A 20,876-nucleotide genomic window follows, 5' to 3' on the forward strand; every position below is an offset into this window, starting at 1 on the left:
CTGAAGATGATGACGCTCACCTCTGTATGTCCAAGTCGTAGACCACTTTATCAAGGATGTCATTGGGGTGGATCAGCCTCTCAATGTCCTGGAAGATCTTAGTCCTGTAGGGGGGCAGAGGACTGAGTGACATCATCATCACACAGCGGCAGCAGGGGAGAGCACTAACAGAACACACCAACCCTTCACTTTGACTCCACACTACTTTGAGCCACCCGACTACCGGAAATAAGTCATTTTCAGTGGAAATAGGTGGCACAAGGAGACATTGAGTGATTTGACTGATTCTAGCTACTGGTCCAGTTCTCTTAATCTCAAACAAGGGGGAGAGGGAGTGCAAAAGAGACACACTGCTGTCGTACCTAGATCAGCGTCTAGGGGTCTCACCTCTGCACGCCATAGACCCTCTCCAGGATGTGTTCTCGGAAGGTGGGCGCAACGTGGCCAAAGTAGTCTGGGTAGGCCACCTCTGAGTACTGTGGCACAGAGCGTGTGCTCTTCACCATCTCCACGTACAGGTCAGGGTCGTGGAGCGGCAGGAGCAACGCTGTGTCCGGCACCTCCAGCACCGCCCCCTCGCCTCCCTCCTCCTCTGCCCACTCCTCTGCTAACGTCTCTTCTGCCCCGCCCCCTTGCCGGGCAGCCACACCCCCAGCCAGCAGGGGAGGTTGCCTATAGTGCCTGTTGACCCCTCCTCCTCCACCCCCTGCCCCGCCTTGAGGCCCAGTCCCCTCCAGGGCCACCCGCTCCATCCCCTGTACAAGCTCCTGCTCTAGCCCTGGCTGTGGTCGGACTTGGCTGTGGTCACAGCAGCCATCGTGATCCTTGGTGATATTGATGGTGTCCAGGGTATGGACTGGGGCCGGGGTGGGGGCTGGGGCCAGAGGAGATGCTTCAGGGTGGGGTTGTTCACCTTTGGCCAGGTGGCACTCCTCCTGGAGGGGGGCGGCAGTTGGGTATTTCGGGGGCAAGGCCTGGGCGGTGGGAACGATGATGGGGCGTTGAGACTTTGGAGCTGCCGGGGTGGCTGTTACACCGCTCTTTGGGTTATTAAAGTTAAATCTCTGCAGACACACAAAGGAGATTTAACTTTAGGACGACAGGCAGCTTTCTGATCACTTAGCATTGTGGTCCCCTCGTGAAAAACACACATCTGTATGTTTTACAGTGTTTCCTCTAGGGTTTTTTCAGCAGCGGTGGCAAAGCTAGCATGGGGGGGCGTGGTAGTGGGCTTGGCCAATGGTGAACATTTTTGAGAAAATCGTCTTGGCCGCAGACAATATTCTGCTGTTTTAAAGATAATTTCCTGCAATTCTACACTTTTTGACATGGCTTATGCCTGAGTGACTCAAACAAACTATTATTTTACAAAGTAGAAAATAGTAAAAAAGAAATAAAAAACCTGGAATGAGTAGGTGTGTCCAAACTTTTGACTGGTACTGTATATATATATATATTTTAAATAATATATTTTGGATTGGCGGCAATGAATAGGGGAATCACTGGTTTTAAAATGGAATGTTACAATATTGATCTGATTTTTTGATGTTGAAGATTCAACTAAAGACACAAAAGGGTGTCTGTCCTGCATTACCTGGAAATCCTCAGAGAGCTCCAGAAAGAATCTCTCATAGATCTTCAGCTCCTCAAACGGCCTGCTATTGGTCTCTTTGGGTCGCAGTTTATTGATGTCCGTTTCTATGTCGTCATTCTGCAAGGGGAGAACACGTCATCAGACCCCTAAATAAGCAGGAGCTGGATCCCAGTGGGGGAAAAAAGTGTATCCAAATGTTTTCACTCTAACTTCAGAGAGAATGTGGACAGGGAGCAACAGTGGTGGTGGTCAGTAGTGGTTGCGGTCACACTGTTGGTCTGGTCACTGCAGTGTCACCTGTCCTGTGGTCATTTTGCGGTCAGTCAAACAAGGTGTGGTTTAAATGAAAAAGGCTGCGGTCATGGTTCCTGTACCCTGGCGTGGTGGTCCTTATCCTCCTCCTCGTTCTCTGTGTCGTTCTCGGTCTCAACGTCATCGTTATCGTCGCTCTCGTCCACCACGTCATCCACTGGCAACCACACACGGGGACAAAGGCAAGATTGGGCTCAATTCCAGTTCTATTCAGTATTCAGTAAATCTGGGATTCAATGAATCCAGGAAGTAAACTGACATTCTTCTCAGAGAAGCATTGAGGACAATTGAAATTGGAATTATAATTTCAGTTTACAAGATCAAGGCGTAACCGGACTGGTTACAGGGTCAAGGGAGAGTTTCCAAAAAATATAAAAAAAATATTTTTATTTTTTTATCTTTAACACTAAAATAATCTTAAATCCAATGTTAAATGATCCCAATGCTAAATATGATCTGATTTTAGCAAAACTCAGCCAAGATTGGTTGGTTGGATTGTGCACTAGATGAGAGGAGAGGTGATTGCAGTGTCGTTCCATATCATTTCAGCAAGCCTTGCCCCCCTCCCACCATCTCAGATTGTTCTGAAATGGTTTCCACAGCAACATATAAGATAAAGATTCCTGCAACATTATTTTGTTGAAATATAATTTGATCTCTGAGAAACTAAGCTAATTGACTGCACCCAAATTAGCCCTTTGAATTTACAGGATTCAATAAATATAGTAACCTATAAAACTATCTGGACCAAACTTCCTCCGACCAATGAGCAAAACATGAGGAACCCCCCCCCCCCCAAATGTCAAAAGTCACCCGTGGATCCTTCACACACCACTCCCACCACAAAGGCCAGTATACAGTGTGACAAAATCCTCTTTCTTGTGCTTTTTGAGATGGAACGACCCTGCAGGCAACTGTGAGAATAAGCAGACAGAAATGAGATGAGGAGAGAGATAGAGAGAGAGAACATCTGGCATCTTGATTGGGCAGCTGGACACATGGCTTAAAGAGTGAGGTGACATCAATGAAGAGTAAGAGTGAAAGTTCTTGAGTTAAGAGTTCCTTAATGTTAGAGGAGACTGTATTCTACTGTGTTAGTAGTGTGATACTAGACTGAGGAGTGTGACTCCGTAGCGGTTAGGCTACTACTTATTGTGACAAGTCTTACCCTATGGGGGCTTTGGTGTAGAACTGGTATATGGGTCTTCCTGAAAGGGACATCTGTGGTGGAGCGTGTGAGTAAACTGTGTGCAATGACCATTGGGGTGATCTAAGTGGCTCCGCAAGCATTGTGAGTATAGTATGCATGTGAGCCTCACCCCCCAGGGGCTGGTTGTAGAGCTGAGCGACGGGCCCTCCTGCCGGAACGTGAGGCAGCTGGTGGTGGAAGACACTCTTGATGGTGGGCAGAGGGAGGCGGTTCTTGGGGAAGCACTTCCTCATGATAAGGCTGGAGGTGTTGATCAGAGGGTCCAGAGTCCTCACTGGAAGGCACTCCTAACAACACATCACCATCATTACTACTGATCGTCATCCACACCGTCATCAGATTCATCATTTACCATCCGTGTTGGTGTAATGTAAAAGGTGAGACTCGAGGTGAGGGTGTTGTGAGGAGAGAGTTGGGATTAAGGCTAGGTGCATAGACAGAGGGGGGGGGGGGAAGGGGCTCGAACCCCCGTCGCCAGGAGTATGTGGTCCAGAGTCGCGAACTTAGACTGCTACACCAGTCTCCGGCACTACTTTTTGGGAGTTTTGTCACCGTACTCACAGTAGAGGTGTTGTAGAGGATCCTCATCCCGTCTGCGTCGATGAAGGCCTTGCGGCCCAGCTTGATGTTGGTGATGTTCTTCAGGCAGCCCAGGACGCCCTTGCGGATCAACATGTGGCGGTGGCGCGTGTCGTTGCGGTGCCAGTCCTGGTAGATGTACAGCAGGACGGGCACATGGGCCCGGTCCACCGCCCGCCGGGCATTCGTCTCTGAGGGAGGGAGGGTTGGATGGACGGAGAGGAGGGAGAAAGAGGGATTGGGAGGGTGATGGAGAGAGGAAGGGAAGGATGAAGGGGTGGATAGAGTGAGCGAGCGAGTGGGGGAGGGAGGGAAGGACACACTGGTTGGTAATCGGCATAGACAATAGCACTGTTACTGAAAAACCATGACATTGTCCTTAGACACTGTAGAGAGAGGGTGAAAAAAAAGTACTTACTGGATTTGAGCAAGGCCCCCAGTGTGTCCAGGGATACTCTGTTAAGTAAAAGACATCCAGAGAAAGGGGTCAAAAACAGCCCCCCCCCCCCCCCCCCCCCCCCCCCCACACACACACACACACACACACACACACACACTTACTTCAGCAGACTGGTGTTCTTTTTGCTGTAGGGTCCGATGATTTTGAACATGAGCTCCAGAACTCCATTCTTCCCCAGGGACACAGCATTCACAGCTGAAGACAAACAAACTGAACCTCAGTGCCCTCCACAATAACACCATATAGGAGTTGGCTACAGTAGGTTAGTAACTCTCAGTCAGATTTATGGTTCCTATGGCAACATCAAGCAGTGCCCCCCGTTTGGATTTAGATATTGTTGTGTTTATTAACACCTATAACTGACATTTCCTGCAATCTAGTGCCTAAGATTGCCTCTTTTTTTTTTATTTATACCAAAATTAGGAACAAAAAAGTATTTAGTCAGCCACCAATTGTGCAAGTTCTCCCACTTAAAAAAATGAGAGAGGCCTGTAATTTTCATCATAGGTACACTTCAACCATGACAGACAAAATGAGAAAAAAAATCTAGAAAATCACATTGTAGGATTCTTTATGAATTGATTTGCAAATTATGGTGGAAAATTAGTATTTGGTCAATAACAAAAGTTTCTGTTGTTATATACCCTTTGTTGGCAATGACAGAGGTCAAATGTTTTCTGTAAGTCTTCACAAGGTTTTCACACACTGTTGCTGGTATTTTGGCCCATTCCTCCATGCAGATCTCCTCTAGAGCAGTGATGTTTTGGGGCTGTTGCTGGGCAACACGGATTTTCAACTCCCTCCAAAGATTTTCTATGGGGTTGAGATCTGGAGACTGGCTAGGCCACTCCAGGACCTTGAAATGCTTCTTACGAAGCCACTCCTTCGTTGCCCGGGCGGTGTGTTTGGGATCATTGTCATGCTGAAAGACTAAGACACGTTACATCTTCAATGCCCTTGCTGATGGAAGGAGGTTTTCACTCAAAATCTCACGATACATGGCCCCATTCATTCTTTCCTTTACACGGATCAGTCGTCCTGGTCCCTTTGCGGAAAAACAGCCCCGAAGCATGATGTTTCCACCCCCATGCTTCACAGTAGGTATGGTGTTCTTTGGATGCAACTCAGCATTCTTTGTCCTCCAAACACGACGAGTTGAGTTTTTACCAAAAAGTTATAGTTTGGTTTCATCTGACCATATGACATTCTCCCAATCTTCTTCTGGATCATCCAAATGCTCTCTAGCAAACTTCAGACGGGCCTGGACATGTACTGGCGTAAGCAGGGGGACACGTCTGGCACTGCAGGATTTGAGTCCCTGGCGGCGTAGTGTGTTACTGATGGTAGGCTTTGTTACTTTGGTCCCAGCTCTCTGCAGGTCATTCACCAGGTCCCCCCGTGTGGTTCTGGTATTTTTGCTCACCGTTCTTGTGATCATTTTGACCCCACGGGATGAGATCTTGCGTGGAGCCCCAGATCGAGGGAGATTATCAGTGGTCTTGTATGTCTTCCATTTCCTAATAATTGCTCCCACAGTTGATTTTGTCAAACCAAGTTGCTTACCTATTGCAGATTCAGTCTTCCCAGCCTGGTGCAGGTCTACAATTTTGTTTCTGGTGTCCTTTGACAGCTGGTGTCCCTTGGTCTTGGCCATAGTGGAGTTTGGAGTGTGACTGTTTGAGGTTGTGGACAGGTGTCTTTTATACTGATAACAAGTTCAAACAGGTGCCATTAATAAAGGTAACGAGTGGAGGACAGAGGAGCCTCTTAAAGAAGAAGTTACAGGTCTATGAGAACCAGAAATCTTGCTTGTTTGTAGGTGACCAAAATTTGCAAATAAATTCATTAAAAATCCTACAATATGATTTTCTGGATTATTTTTTTCTTTCATTTTGTCTGTCATAGTTGAAGTGAACCTATGATGAAAATTACAGGCCTCTCTCATATTTTTAAGTGGGAGAACTTGCACAATTGGTGGCTGACTAAATACTTTTTTGCCCCGCTGTGTGTGTATATATGATATATATATATATATATATATATATATATATATATATATATATATATATATATATATATATATATATATATATATATATATATATATATATCTATCTATCTATATATAACTTTATAAATATAAAAAGGAAATATATAAATAAAAAGGAAATACACACACACACACACACCATGACCAAAGGTATGTGCAACACTTACAGTTGGAGGAGTAGACCCGTAGAACCTGCAAGCAGGGCAGCAGCAGCTTGTGGTTCTGCAGGTTCTGTTTGAGCAGGTTCACAGTGACGTTCAGAGCTCCGTTCAGACGGGCTTTCACACCAAACTTCCTGTCTGGAGAAAGAGAGACAGAGGGAGTGTGCATGCGAGAATTTGTCTGTTTGTGGTAGGGATTATGGTTTATGGTAGAAGTTTGAATGACTATGTTAGGGCTCTTGTTACAGCGGTAGAGTACCCATACAGTGTGTGTGTGTGTGTGAGTGTGTACCTTTTGGTCCAACCTTGGCCAGGAGTGAGTGGAGCTGCAGCATGAGCTCCTCGCTGGGGGGAGACTCTTTACTGCCACTGAGGACCAGCTGCAGCAGGATGCCTGTGCCCCCCTTGGACACAAACACACCAACCCTGCGCCCCCCACCTGGGACACACACACACACACACACACACACACACACACACACACACACACACACAAATAACCATCTCAGTTTCCACAAGTCAATCAATCGCCACAGTTTTACACTGGCAGCCCAATTCTGATATTTTATTCCACTAATTCGTCTTCTGACCAATCACATTCGATCTTTTCACATCAGATATTTTTCAGAGCTGATCCGATTGGTCGAAAAATATCAGAATTGGGCAGCCTGTGTAAACACAGCCTAACAAACCACCACTTCAGTCACACCATCTACCCAATCAAAGCACTGTTTCCACCCAAGACTATCTGACACTCATCAAATCAGAGAGCAAGACACTGTCAAACAGGAAACTGTTAGTTCCCATTATGCAGTTAAAGAGCGGTTACCACTTACCCACAGTTAACAGCTCATTCAGAATGTACAGAATGTTCAGGATAGTTTGCAGATCCTGTGTGTTCTATCAAAAACAGAGAGCATGCTGGGTATTACCAACACAAAATAACATGTAAGCAATGACAAACACATTCGTACATGTGTGCACACACATAGACAGACTAGGGCTGCAAAACTACCGGTAACATTGGTAATTTTGGTCATTATAATAATAATAATAATAATAATATATGCCATTTAACATATGATTTTATGCAAAGCGACATACAGTCATAAATGCATACATTTTACATAGGAATCGAATCTACAATCCTGGCATTGCAAGCGCAATGCTCTACCAACTGAGCTACAGAGGACCACAGGTAATCTATGGTAACTTTGGTAATTTATACTTTATATGATTACATTTTTATTAAAGTATATACAAGTTATTAAAGTATATTTTCTTTATATATGTGTCCATATTGTCCATGAGTTTCTAGTGAACAGACCATATGGTTTTAGAGAAAATAACCTTGTTAATGAAAAAAGAAAAAGAAGCATATAATCAACAATGGCATTATTTCTTATTAACTCTGCAAATCTTACATTTATTTTCTTTTTTGATAACGGTCCCCATTTTGGTGGCAAAACAATTACAACAGTGTTTCCCAAACTCGGTCCTGGGGAGCCCAAGGAGTGCACATTTAGTTTTTTGCCCTAACACTACACAGCTGATTCAAATGATCAAAGCTTGAATATTAGTTGATCATTTGAATCAGCTGTGTAGTGCTAGGGCAAAAACTAAAATGTGTTTTTGGGAAACCCTCTAACAACAAAGACATATAAAATAAATAAAAGGGTGTAAAAATAGAAATAATATTTCATGCCGAAACCCTCATTATAAACACTAAGTTGATGGGTTATATTTAGGATTATGCTTTAGAGTTTTGTCATTCTATTTTTTATTGTATATATATTTTACATGTGATAAGGCCACACAGAGGGCCAGAGAATTAGACACATGACAATGTGAAGTACCCAAAAAGGCCACTATATGTCATGTGATAAATTCCATAAAATCCTTGAAAGTTACCATAATTCTGGTATACTGGTAAACTTTGAAAGTTACCAGTAATATTCCCTATTTTGCAACCCTAAGAAAAAACAAACAGCCATTCATGCACATAGATTTTAAGGCAGGAAAAACTGAAATCCGTTTGACCAAATTTCTACCAGCATGTCACCTGTGCAACTAGAGGGGGGAAAAAAATCCAGATCACCTTTACTCCACACACAGAGATGCATACAAAGCTCACTCTCGCCATCCATACAAAGCTCACTCTCGCCATCCATCAGGAAAATCTGACCATTACTCCATCTTCCGGATTTTTGCTTATAAGCAGAAAATCAAAACAGGAAGTATCAGTGACACGCTCATTTCAGAAGTAGTCCGATGAAGCGCATGCTAAGCTAAAGGACTGTTTTGCTAACACGACTGGAAAGCGTTCCGGGATTCATCCGACGGCATTGAGGAGTTTACTACATCAGTCATCGGCTTCATTAATAAGTGCATGCATCGACGACGACGTCCCCACAGTGACCGTAAGTACATATCCCAACCAGAACCAATGGAGTACAGCTGTGGACACCAACCGGTCAATCGTGATCGACTGGTTGATCTCCAAGCCATTCCTAGTTGATCACCAAACATTTCGGTAAAAAAAAAAAAACGAGAAAGCCTTGCGTTCGAAATGTTTTTATTTGATTTGCGCTGTTGGTGGTAGGTGCACTTGATTCAGCAGCCCTAGCGCCGGGAAGGCAAAGTGTTCCCATTTTGAAGGTAGAACTCTGGCTACCTGACAGGCCCCAAGAGCAAATCAAGTGCACTTATAGGCCTACCGCTGGCCAATCAGATTGTTCAGATCAACGTTTCTGCACTGTTTCCTCACGCCATAGACTGTGAAAAGAAGCCTCAAACACACAGGAAAGTTGATAATATAAGATTGCAAAAAAAAATGTAAAACGATGACTAGAGAGAGACTCAACGAATCAGCAAAAAGCTGCTGTTTTTATGAGTAAGGTCATGTTTAAGTTGTTATTCAGCACTGTTTTATAAGCCATGCGTGTTATCCCTCCACTCACGGTACAACCAGAGTTGGGTATGAGGCAGCCTCACCGACGCTCCCTCCCTCCCCTCAGACTGAACATCAGATGCAGGCTACCAGTCCAGTAAAAAATAAAAAATAAATGCTCACTTAGCTGTTCCTCACAAGTAATACAACAAATTCTATATTACCAGTGTGGTCATATACCTAAAATGTAGAAAATTTATTTCAAAATGGTCTGAGAAGAACAACATTGGCAGGGCAATTCAAGTATAGCCAATATGCAGTAATAATGTATTGGGCTTACAACCTACTGCACAAACCTCATTGCTACAAAAGTGTTTTTAATTGGTTAATGTTGCATAGGCTTACGTTTTTGTAAGCCCTGTAAGCCCTCGGTCTGCTTTTTGACTCAGAAAGTGATCTTGACTCAGAAAAGGTTGGTGACCACTGGATTACAGGCAACATCTGCATTGAGCTAAAGGCTAGAGCTAGCGCTTTCAAGGAGCGGGACACTAACCCGGACGCTTATAAGAAATCCCCCTACGCCCTCGGACGAACAATCAAACAGGAACTAGCGTCAATACAAGGCTAAGATCGAATGCTACTACACCGGCTCTAAAGCTCGTCGGATTTGGCAGGGCTTGCAAACTATCACAGATTACAAAGGGGAAACCCAGCCACGAGCTGCCCAGTGACACGAGCCTACCAGACAAGCTAAATGCCTTCTATGCTCGCTTCGAGGCAAGCGATTGGTCTGTCATCAAATGATTTATAAGTACACGGGAAGAATAACTAGATGGCGAGATATAAAAGCCATTGCCGAAACCAAGTGTGTGCCATGTATCTCGGTGAGGACTATTATTTCCAATACTTTTAGGACACCATGACGTTGATAGTCCTTGTTATAAGTAAGCTGTACCCCTTTCACACTACTGAGCCGAGCAGAGCTGAGCGTACCGTACTGTTCCAGCCCGGTTACACATCCACCACAGTTGCTGGAACCCTGCTAAAAATATCAGAGCCAGCTCAGATTGGTTTGGGTCGGCACGATAGTGAGAAATGGCTACTCAACGATATTCCTTTTGTCTCTCGTTTGTCTCCTTATGCCCTCTGCTTATGATGTTTCAGTATCGTACATTAGCAGAATGTGGCGTTATAAAAAAATATATATCATTTAAAAACAGGCAGCCCAATTCTGATGTTTTGCCTAATTAATGGCAAAAGAGCTGATCTGATTAGTCAAAAGACCAACAGTTCAGAATTAGGCTGCCTGTGCAAACGCAACCCAAGCGACATGTGTGCTCGATTTCTGAGACTATATTAAACACCATAGTGGAACGGGATGTGAACTCACCTCTAAGGTTGCCAGGATGACCTCCATGCCACTGGAGCCCTTGGACATGATCTCCTTCCGTGTCTTCTCTGAAACACAGAGGGACTTAAGTTACATGACGTTTCCCTTCGCTGTGTTATTGTTAATAGGCTACTGTTAGTAATGACTAGCCTAGTTATATTGTTGTCATTTTTACCATGCCATTTCTTAACCAAATAGCAGAATTCCTGATTTTAAAGTGAAAGTGAGTACTATATAAGCAAATATAAATAGCATGTACAGTACATTAAACGTTTCAAAACATGAGCCCTGCAGCTCTCCATTTACAGAAATTGTGAAATCCATTTGCTGCTGCTGTAGAGTGAAACATACTTTTTGAGAAAGAGGGCTCTGCCCCCCTCTGTCTGACCCCAACCCCCATTACTACCTCTCGTTTCTCTCCTTTTAGTGTTATCCTCAGGGGTGTAATTTACAGGAGAGACAGGGCGGATATATTTCCCAATTATTAGAAAGAGGCAAAATGTTCCTCCCGTATGATACGTTGAAGTCAAAAATACACCACTGCCTGCCACAGGTTCTCTCTGAAACAGTCTTTACCACATGGATGGACGCAGAAACCCCGCAAACTTCCCACGACAGCACCTCAACAATTAGTAAAAACACCAAGGGGACTTGCCCATCACAGAAAATGACCACATCAATCTGTCGCTCTTACACACGCGCACAAAAAGAGCACTAAAAACCAACATAGAGCAAACTCAAACACCAACACGACGAGGTCCGGGGGCCTGCTGTTTTTTTTTGTTTTACCTTGTCGTTAATTCCACCCACCTGGTGTCCCTAGGTCTAAATCGGTTCCTGATGAGAGGGGAACAACGAAAACATGCAGCGGAGCTCGCTGAGAGGGCCAGAGTTGAGTTTGAGGGCCCTAGTAGAAACTAACAGAAATAACAAAGTCCAGGAAAGCAAACAAAATATAACTCAAGTCAGCAGCACCCAGGGCAGCTCGTATCCCATGAAATAGAGACATATTGCTGGTGTGGATGCTAGCCACACCACCCAGGCCAGTAGAGGTTTGATGGAGTGTTTGATTGAGCAGACCTAATGAACACCGGGATGAATGGGAATATGGAAATGGAATGTGTGAAACATTTATAGGCTCATAAATAAAACACACTTTGCAAAAATCAGGTTTCGGCACTGGAGCAGCTAGCGAGTTCAAACGCACGAGCACAACTCGACTCTCAGTGGCTGTGCGAAAAGTGAACTCGAAAAACATTTCTATCACACCGGACTTTTTAAAGCTCCTCGAAAACAAAACAATGGCTCACCGTTGACCCTCAAAACCAAAACAACATAAGTTTGGTCCATTTCCATGTAGAAGGACCCATGGAGCACCAACATGTGAAGTTCATAGAGAGCCTGTCAAATTTGGTGTCAAATGAAAGCTAAGAGTCTATATGTTTGAGGAATAAAGGAATATATACATTTTTTCAACTATTTTTCATCCTAAAATTTGGAATAAGCAAATGCTTTGATTTCTGGTCAAGCAGACGGAAAAGGGGCTCTTAGAAAACCAGAATCTACCAGATCTACCAGAAAAAGTATTCAAAACACAATCAAGCTGAAGTTAAGATCCTTGCCAACTAATATCAACATTTACATTGAATGTTGCAGAAATCATATGCCTTCTGTAAGTTTAAAAAGTATTGTCTTGCCATTCTGTTACAAAAACACTTACATTGAAGATATTTTCTAATTTCTCTCATTCATGAGGGAGGATAATGAAAGGTCACAGAAGTAACAAGGTAGACCTACCAATAATGTCATTGTTTTTACTGATAACAATTTAGTTTATGATTTAAGTCTTTTAAAACGTGTCATTCCGTAACAGAATGTCAACAACAAAAAATCTGTAACAGAATGACTGCAACTGAATTGGCTACAATGGGACAGAGTAGTCACAAACCACAGTTGGGTCACCTGCTTACAGTCCTCCCTTCCACTGGCATACTGCAATGTTCAAAATCTGAACTCATGAGTGGCCGCAGTTGCTCACGGGCCTGTGTTTAAGGGCAACAACTACCCAGTATTATGGTACCCATGTTGTGTTATCTACACAAGCACTACCCAATACAAGGGTTTTTATTGGTTAATGAGGTATTATTCTAAAGCAAAATAGAATACAGTGGGCTTTACACAATTTATTTACTTTTAAGGTGAACCGTAAACACTGTCTTCAGAAACCAGTTCAACTTTTGGCAACTTTATTTTATTTGTAGAGTAGCGGTTTTAGTTTTGCCAGTACGAGATATACAGAGTCCAGAGAAACCTTTGTTCCTTTAGACAGTAACTTCACAAACCGCTCAAAGTAGCTAGCTACCTGTAGTAGATCTGCACTACAGTTGCTGCATGGCACTGCAGTACAGTAGTACTCGTCCTCCAGTATGTAAATGAGTGTCAGCTTGACAATACTTTTTTTTTTAAAGAAACTCAGAAGTGACCCCACTTCCCAATTTCAGAACACTATCTTTACTATCCTAGGTGGGTATTTAAGTTCTGGTCAAATCACCCCCCCAAAAATACACTTTTTGGCTATTCAACACCCTAAAATTGTTACTTTCTATACTTTCCCGAAATTACACAAGAATGTTACAAAACCTCCGGGGCGCCCTATTGTAGCGGGCATTGATGGAGTAACGGACCCTTTATCGACTTTCGTTGACTTATTAGATCACTCGCAGAACAGCGCCAGTCCTTTGTAAAAGACAGCAGCAGTACGGTCTCTAATATTGAGTCTCTTGATCCTCTCCCTGAGAATACTTTGTTAGTTACTTTTGATGTTGAGTCGTTATACACAAATGTTCCACACGAGGGCGGTGTTGAAGCCATGGACCATTTTCTTCTGCAACCTGACCCTAACATGCTGACCAGACATACATGTTATTCAATCATTGCACCCACACTGCTCGCGAGCGTTTGCATGGCCAGGCGCTAAAATAGTTGGTTCTATTTGGTTCTAAATTGGTTCTATTTGTGAAGCTCGACGGACTGCAAGTCATGCCTCTCCCATCTGCTTATTGGTTTTTAGGAACATATACCCACGTGAGTGATTGAAAGATGAACTGTGGTTCCCCCTCCAGTCCAGTCGGTTGAGCTAATGCACCTTAAAGTTGGTTGCCAACTGCTATATAACGTCCAAAGAAGAAGAAGCCTGAAGGAGGAGAGATTAATAGAACAAACTCGGTTGACCGTTTTATCTGTGGATTAATTGTTGGAGTAGAGGACCTTGTGCATTTCAGGTAAAATAACAACCCAATGTATATATCCCAGGACAAATTAGCTAGCAACAGCAATAAATGCTTTTCGACCTGTCCTCAAATTAATCTAATTGGTCCAGAGTTTCAACCTGCGTGTTCTCAGTGCATCTGGTGTGGGGAGACAAAATCAACAGTCAAGGTCAGTCTCGCAAAAAGACACATTCTTGCGTTCTAACTACCCGCTATTCAAAGTGCTCGGAACAAATTAAGGGAATCGTTCACAAACATTGGCACATCCTAAGATCCGATGACAGTAATGTGTTTTCGGAAGCTCCTTTGGTCGTATTCTCGCGGGGCAGAAAAATCAGAGATCAATTAGCAAACTCTGATTTACCACCTCAAAATACCCCCACACAACGTCTATTTACGCCTCTACTGGATGCAATGGCACTTACAAATGTAGATCCTTCAAACACTCCCATACAGGGAAACAAATCCCAATCAAAAGTGTTATCACGCGCTCCACTAAGGCAGTTATTCATTTTATTTTTAAAAATTGTGGGTAAAACAAAGCATGAATTAAAAGTACGAATCTCTGAGCATCGTAGCACAATTATGTGCAAAAACTCGACGTAACCAGTTGAGGCCCACTTTTTGGAAGCAAACCACTATTTAGTCCCTACGTTATATCGGCATCGAACATGTCACCCTCCCTAGGAGAGGCTGCCTGGATCTTTAATTTAAAGACTCTAGCTCCCTTCGGTCTTCTATTTAGATCTGTAAATGAACCAATGATATCCAGCCACACCCGTCCATGATTACGGACACCTGTGTGTGTCCTTTGAAACTATATAAACTAGTGACCTGCAGTGTTTGTCATTATACCCCGATGAAGACAGCGTGTCTGTGAAAACGCTGGTTATTAGGTTATTCAATTACTGCATCTGAGCTCCTAGAGTGCGGCTCTATTTTCTTTTTCAAGGATCCCCCCCATACAGCCTGGAGTACACTGATGCTAATCGCCCCCAAGCCCAACCACCAGACCAGGACACAGCTCGTAGCACCTCCCCTTGCACTCTTAAGGCACTGTGACGTGTGACCAATCCTAGAAGGTTACTACACTACCCAGCCTCCCCTCTTCACTCCACCTACTCAGCATTCAAGCAGCCCAGACATACAGATGGACGGGGCAGACCAGGCTGCGTTCCAGCCAGGTGCCCGCCTATACAGACAGCAAGCACGAGGCCCAGGCGCGGAGAGAAAGACAGAGGAGGCAGTTGGCCTGTTGCGTCCGTGCGTCTGATACTGCAGCAGTCATTCTCTTCCTCCCTCTCTCCTATTGGGGACTGTATATGAGGACTGTGTGGACGTCTCCCAAGTGGGGCTGGCTGTGACAGGGTGTGGCCGGAGGCCGAGCCCGATTAGAGCTGTAGTGTGCCGTGAGTGCAGGGTTTAGGAGTACCATAGAGTTGATATCCCTGCAAGAGGGACGTTCCACCGAGAGAGAGAGAGAGAGAGAGAGAGAGAGAGCGAGAGATAGCTCACATTTCAGCCTGCACCACTGCTTTGAGACAACATTTCCTCTCTAGAAAACTGGATTTCCATAATAAAAACATACTGTGTTTGTGGGTGAAAACCTATTTGAGCAACAACCAAATGTATAATGTGATGATCTCTAATGAATCCAAAAGAGCAGATCAATGACCTATATTGCCAATATCAGACATTGGAAAGTATGTCCTGCCCATGAAATTTTAATTTTTTATTTTTTTTAAACTGGTGTAATGCTAAAAGTCAAGATTTGCTAACAGGCTATGAGCTTAGAACAAAGAACGATCTAGTCAAGTTAGTTACTTACCTAGCTCAGATCAGCAATCTGAAGCTTGGAGTGACAAACCAATATGTTTGTGTCTGAATGCTGATCTTGACGTGTTCTTCAATCAATGTTGATGTCCAGTTCACTTGTTTCCATTTTCAAAATCTCCGTGGACTTTGCTCTAGCGCAGCAAACCTAGCACCATGGGTCCACCACTGACCCGTGTCATCACAACAGATGCATATGCGAGTGCCTACAACAGAAGTATGTCATGCGAGTCTCTCTGACATTTGAATATCTAACTATGCCAGTTATCTCAATAGCATAAAATACATTTAAAAATGTGTCTGAACACACAGTATCACATTGCTGACTAATGAACTTAGTGACAGCCCAGCTAGCACATTTGGTTTCTTAGAAGTTGTGGGAACGTACGTTTTCGGTTTCCCATTGGTTCTGGGAACGAAGCCACACGTGTCCTGAAATTTTCCGCATTGACTGACCTTCATGTCTTAAAGTAATGATTGACTGTCATTTCTCTTTGCTTATTTGAGTTGTTCTTGACATAATATGGACTTGGCATTTCACCAAATAGAGCTATCTTCTGTATACCACCCCTACCTTGTCACAACACAACTGATTGGCTCAAACGCATTAAGGAAAGAAATTCCACAAATGAACTTTTAACAAGGCAAACCTGTTAATTGAAATGCATTCCAGGTGATTACCTCATGAAGCTGGTTGAGAGAATGCCAACAGTGTGCACAGCTGTCATCAAGGCAAAGGGTAGCACCTTTGAAGAATCTCAAATATAAAATATATTTTGACTTGTTTAATTAACACATTTTTGGTTACTACATGATTCCATGTGTTATTTCATAGTTTTGATGTCTTCACTATTATTCTACAATGTAGAAAATAGTTTAAAAAAATAAAGAAAAACCCTTGAATGACTAGGTGTGTCCAAACTTTTGACTGGTACTGTATATATTTTTTAACATTTGCTAGGTAATTAACATTAGCTGTAGCTACACCAAAACGGCAGTATTTTTCCTATAACTTGTTCTCCATCTTCCTTTTTAAATGTCGAGACAAGTTTCAGCACTTTAATTTCCATGACTGATCAAAAATAGTTCTCTCATGCTCCCTCGTTTCTGCAGCAGACACAGTGAGCAATATGTTTGGAACATAGAATCGCAATAAAAACGCAGTATAGAATCGCAATACATACAGAATTGTAAATCAGTAGTGTAACATATCTAAGTAAAAATACTTTGAAGTTCTACTTAAAAAAGGAAAGACTCACCCATTTTGAATGTTATTTTGTGGATCTCTGAGCGATGTTCTATCGATTCCCGGGGGGTAATTTCATGTGCATCTGAGCTAATGCCGTTCAAGCAGGCAGAAACGGTATGATGCAAAAGTCATCATACCAGATGTATTTCTGCCTGCTTTAAAAGTGAATAGCTCAGATACACATGAAAATGCCAACAATCAATAGAACATCAATCAGAGATGCACAAAAAACAATACAACATTCAAAATGGGTGAATCGTTCCTTTAGGTAGTTTTTAAAAGTAAATTAAAAGAACAAAATTAAAAGAACAAGAAAATCGTGCCGTCATGTCTGCTTAATATAAGGAATTTTATGTATAGCGTTTGCTTTTACATTTTACTCAAGTATGACAATTGAGTTGTTTTTCCAACACTGTACGAAGTACATTTAAAACCAAATATGTTAAAACTTTCACTCAAGTAGTAGTAGTATTTTACTGAGTCTCACTTTTACTGGAGTATTTTTTTTATATTTGCCTATCTTTACTTCTACTCAACTATGACAATTGAGTACCTTTTCCACCACTGATCGTGATACATGTAGAATCGCAATACATATCGTATGAGCACCTAAGTATCATGATAATATTGTAGCGTGAGGTTCCCGGCCCTAAATACGATGGACCTTGTATTAAACTCTAAAAGACCTCGACTTTGCCGATGATCTGGCGGTTTTATAACACACACACACACACACACACACACACACACACACACACACACACAGGGTACAAGAAGAAGAAAAAAAGGGACAGAAGCAAGTCGGACTGTTTAACTGCAAGACAGCTCTTTCCCATCAACTCAGCAAAGGCAGTCCAAAACAATCAAGTAGCAATACTTGGATTTACACACAGTTTTACATACCTAGGGAGCACCATTGCATTATACCTACAGTAGGGGTACACGCATAGACATCTGCACTAGGGTCAAGAAAGCCCGAACAACCTTCAAAGTTCAAACAAATCTGGAGGTCAAGAAAATTCAGCACAAAGAGAACTCTAAACCCACTAGAGCTGTGTACCGATAACACTTCTATGCCTACATGGTTACGAGTACTGAAAAATGGTTGAACTAAACCTGAAAAAAAAAACATCCATCCTCCACACAACTTGGCGCCAAATAATCATGAATGTCATCTTTTGTCCGAAACACTATCGAACTCCCCCTTCCTCAGACAAACAAAGCAGGACGCTACGGACACAATACTCAAAAGATGCCGCTTGAGCTGGATTGGAGGTAGAGGTTTGGTGCAGGTGAAATATTAATGCAACCACAAAGAAGGCAATGCTATATGAGGGTAGAGATCAGGGTTCTCCACAGATCAGGGGTCTCCATTTTTAAACAAGACGGTGCTGCTGAGTACGGCGGGAAGGGTGGAGGCCATATCCTGCAATCTAGAGCAAAATAAATACCCTATTAGGGTGTGATGCCTGGCCTTAAATGAGTGTCGCAGCCAATCCACAAGGTGGCGCAGCTCCACTCTTACATTCTTTGAGGAGAAGCCTGGAGATGTTGAACAGAGACACAACACAAGTGCCTCAACAAAGACATGCGTAAGATGTCTATGATACAGATGTGATAGGGTGCAGCTATGATAAGACTGTACTGCCAGCAATTATTCAGCGTAACACGGAACCCAAACCGGCTGCGCGCGTGCGCCATCGTGCACAAATTTGTTTTGTCCCCCTACACCAAAAGCGATCACGACACGCAGGTTAAAATATCAAAACAAACTCTGAACCAATTACATTAATTTGGGGACAGGTCGAAAAGCATTAAACATGTATGGCAATTTAGCTAGTTAGCTTACACTTGCTAGCTAATTTCTCCTTTTTAGCTAGCTTGCTGATGCTAGCTAATTTGTCCTGGGATATAAACATTGAGTTGTTATTTTACCTGAAATGCACAAGGTCCTCTGCTCCACCAATTAATCCACACATAAAACGGTCAACCCGAATAGTTTCTAGTCATCTCTCCTCCGTCCAGGCTTTTTCATCTTTGAAGTTATATGGTGATTGTCTGGTTAAAGTGTAGATGCCAACCGGCATAACAGTTCATCTTTCAATCACCCACGTGGGTATAACCAATGAGGAGATGGCACGTGGGTACCTGCTTCTATAAACTCAGACTTGAACACTGATCAAACATCTCTGGAGAGACCTGAAAATAGCTGTGCAGCGACGATCCCCATCCAACCTGACAGAGCTTGAGAGGATCTGTAGAGATGAATGGGAGAAACCCCCCAAATATAGCTGTGCCAAGCTTGTAGCGTCATACCCAAGAAAACTTGAGGCTGTAATCGCTGCCAAAGGCTGCTTCAACAAAGTACTGAGTAAAGGGTCTGAATACTAATGTAAATGTAATATTACAGTTGTTAATTTTTAATACATTTGGACACATTTCTAAAAAACGTTTTTTGTCTTTGTCATTATGTGTTGTGTGTAGATTGATGAGTAAAAAAACACACAATGTAATCCATTTTAGAATAAGGCTGTAACGGAACAAAATGTGGAAAAAGTCAAGGGATCTGAATAAATTCCGAATGCACTGTAGGCTATTATTTTCCTATTGGCCTTTCCAGAATGGTTCAAGCAAATATATGGTCATTGTGTAACCCAGTATATGCTAGTACTCTTCTCACCCTGAGTCTGGATGAGGTGGAGGATTTTGGCAGTGATCTGCCTGCCAATCTCAGCGTCCGCCAGCATGGCCTCCCTGTTCAGCCTCTCCAGCTGGCCCAACAACATCAGCACCCTGGAGTTACTGGGAACGCTGGGAGAGAGAGACAGAGGTTTAATACTTAACATATACCTTGGCATCAGGTCATGCTCTCATAAAGCAAATAGTCTCCAGGGTCGTGATCATTAGGCACCAGACAGAGGGGGAAAAAAGGACAGAAACAGAGAGCGACTACCTGGACTCGTCCAATAAGAAATGCTTATTTTCCCTTTCTGTTGTGAAACATTTTAAAATAATTTTCCATAGTGCGCCCTAATGAACAAAACTATGCTCTGGTTATATTACGCTGATGTGGGGCAGTGAGGCCAAAGGTCACAGCCATGCGAGAGAGAATCTAAATGTAGAAATAGACCAAATGTCTTTCATATGCCCTTATAAAGACAGTGAGAGACCAAGGGAGAGAGGGAAAAAAGAGACAAACAGACCAAAATACACTAAGAGCAACTGAGTGAGATACTGCTCAAACAACACAAAAAGACAAAATGCACACACACGCCTTCATGCACTTACATTCTCACAGACATATTAGCTAGACTAAACAGCAGAGACAGTCACACTAAGAAAGTCAAACAATCTACCAAGCCCAGAGTTTATCAAAAGTTAGCCTATAAATTGAGCTGCCTACGCCATTTAAATATTAGGTCTGGGGCTGGCACAATTACTGCATAACCGTGTAGTTATGGATGTCATGAAAATAAAATAAAAGTCATAACAGTTTGAAAAAGTGTATTTAACGTATACCCAGGAATCAGGAAGAAATGGAAGAAAAAGGACAGAAAGTGGAGAGTACCTGGACTCGTCCAATAAGAAATTATTTTCGCTGTTGCGTGACAGCGGACTGAAGATGGAATGGCCGGACTTTGTGCAGTTGAGTCCATTTCTGTGGTAAAATGGACTCTTAAAAATGTGATGAAACTTTGTTTCTCCTTGCTGAAACAAGCAAGGTGTTGTAGCAAACAAGTCTTTGGTTGCCTTGGCAATAACCCCCCACAATACAGCACGCTCTGCTACCGCACGGCAAGTGGTACCAATAAACCAAGTCTGGATCCAACAGGACCCTGTGTTGACCCTTTTTTGCACAAACTCAATGCACACACACTG

The 20,876-nt window shown here is 43.0% G+C and overlaps 1 protein-coding gene across 5 annotated transcripts in view; it reads right to left on the bottom strand.

Annotated features, from left to right (window-relative positions):
• Nucleotides 1–20,876, bottom strand: part of LOC110535779 (cytosolic carboxypeptidase 1) — a 38,602-nt gene that overhangs the window by 14,433 nt on the left and 3,293 nt on the right. For 3 of the 5 annotated variants that reach the window (XM_036935581.1, XM_036935580.1, XM_036935582.1), the window contains exons 3-15: nt 19,678–19,808; nt 10,647–10,714; nt 7,203–7,266; nt 6,659–6,805; nt 6,373–6,504; nt 4,257–4,350; nt 4,114–4,151; nt 3,678–3,886; nt 3,226–3,403; nt 1,969–2,063; nt 1,595–1,711; nt 388–1,064; nt 21–122 (exon numbers count right to left, since the gene is read on the bottom strand). In XM_036935581.1, coding sequence (XP_036791476.1) covers nt 21–122; nt 388–1,064; nt 1,595–1,711; nt 1,969–2,063; nt 3,226–3,403; nt 3,678–3,886; nt 4,114–4,151; nt 4,257–4,350; nt 6,373–6,504; nt 6,659–6,805; nt 7,203–7,266; nt 10,647–10,714; nt 19,678–19,808 — 2,052 coding nt within the window. The remainder of the gene's footprint in view (nt 1–20; nt 123–387; nt 1,065–1,594; nt 1,712–1,968; nt 2,064–3,225; nt 3,404–3,677; nt 3,887–4,113; nt 4,152–4,256; nt 4,351–6,372; nt 6,505–6,658; nt 6,806–7,202; nt 7,267–10,646; nt 10,715–19,677; nt 19,809–20,876) is intronic. The other 2 variants (XM_036935583.1, XM_036935584.1) reach the window with 2 other exon arrangements.

Source organism: Oncorhynchus mykiss, chromosome 11 (assembly GCF_013265735.2).
Source record: "Oncorhynchus mykiss isolate Arlee chromosome 11, USDA_OmykA_1.1, whole genome shotgun sequence".
NCBI classification, from domain to species: domain Eukaryota; kingdom Metazoa; phylum Chordata; class Actinopteri; order Salmoniformes; family Salmonidae; genus Oncorhynchus; species Oncorhynchus mykiss.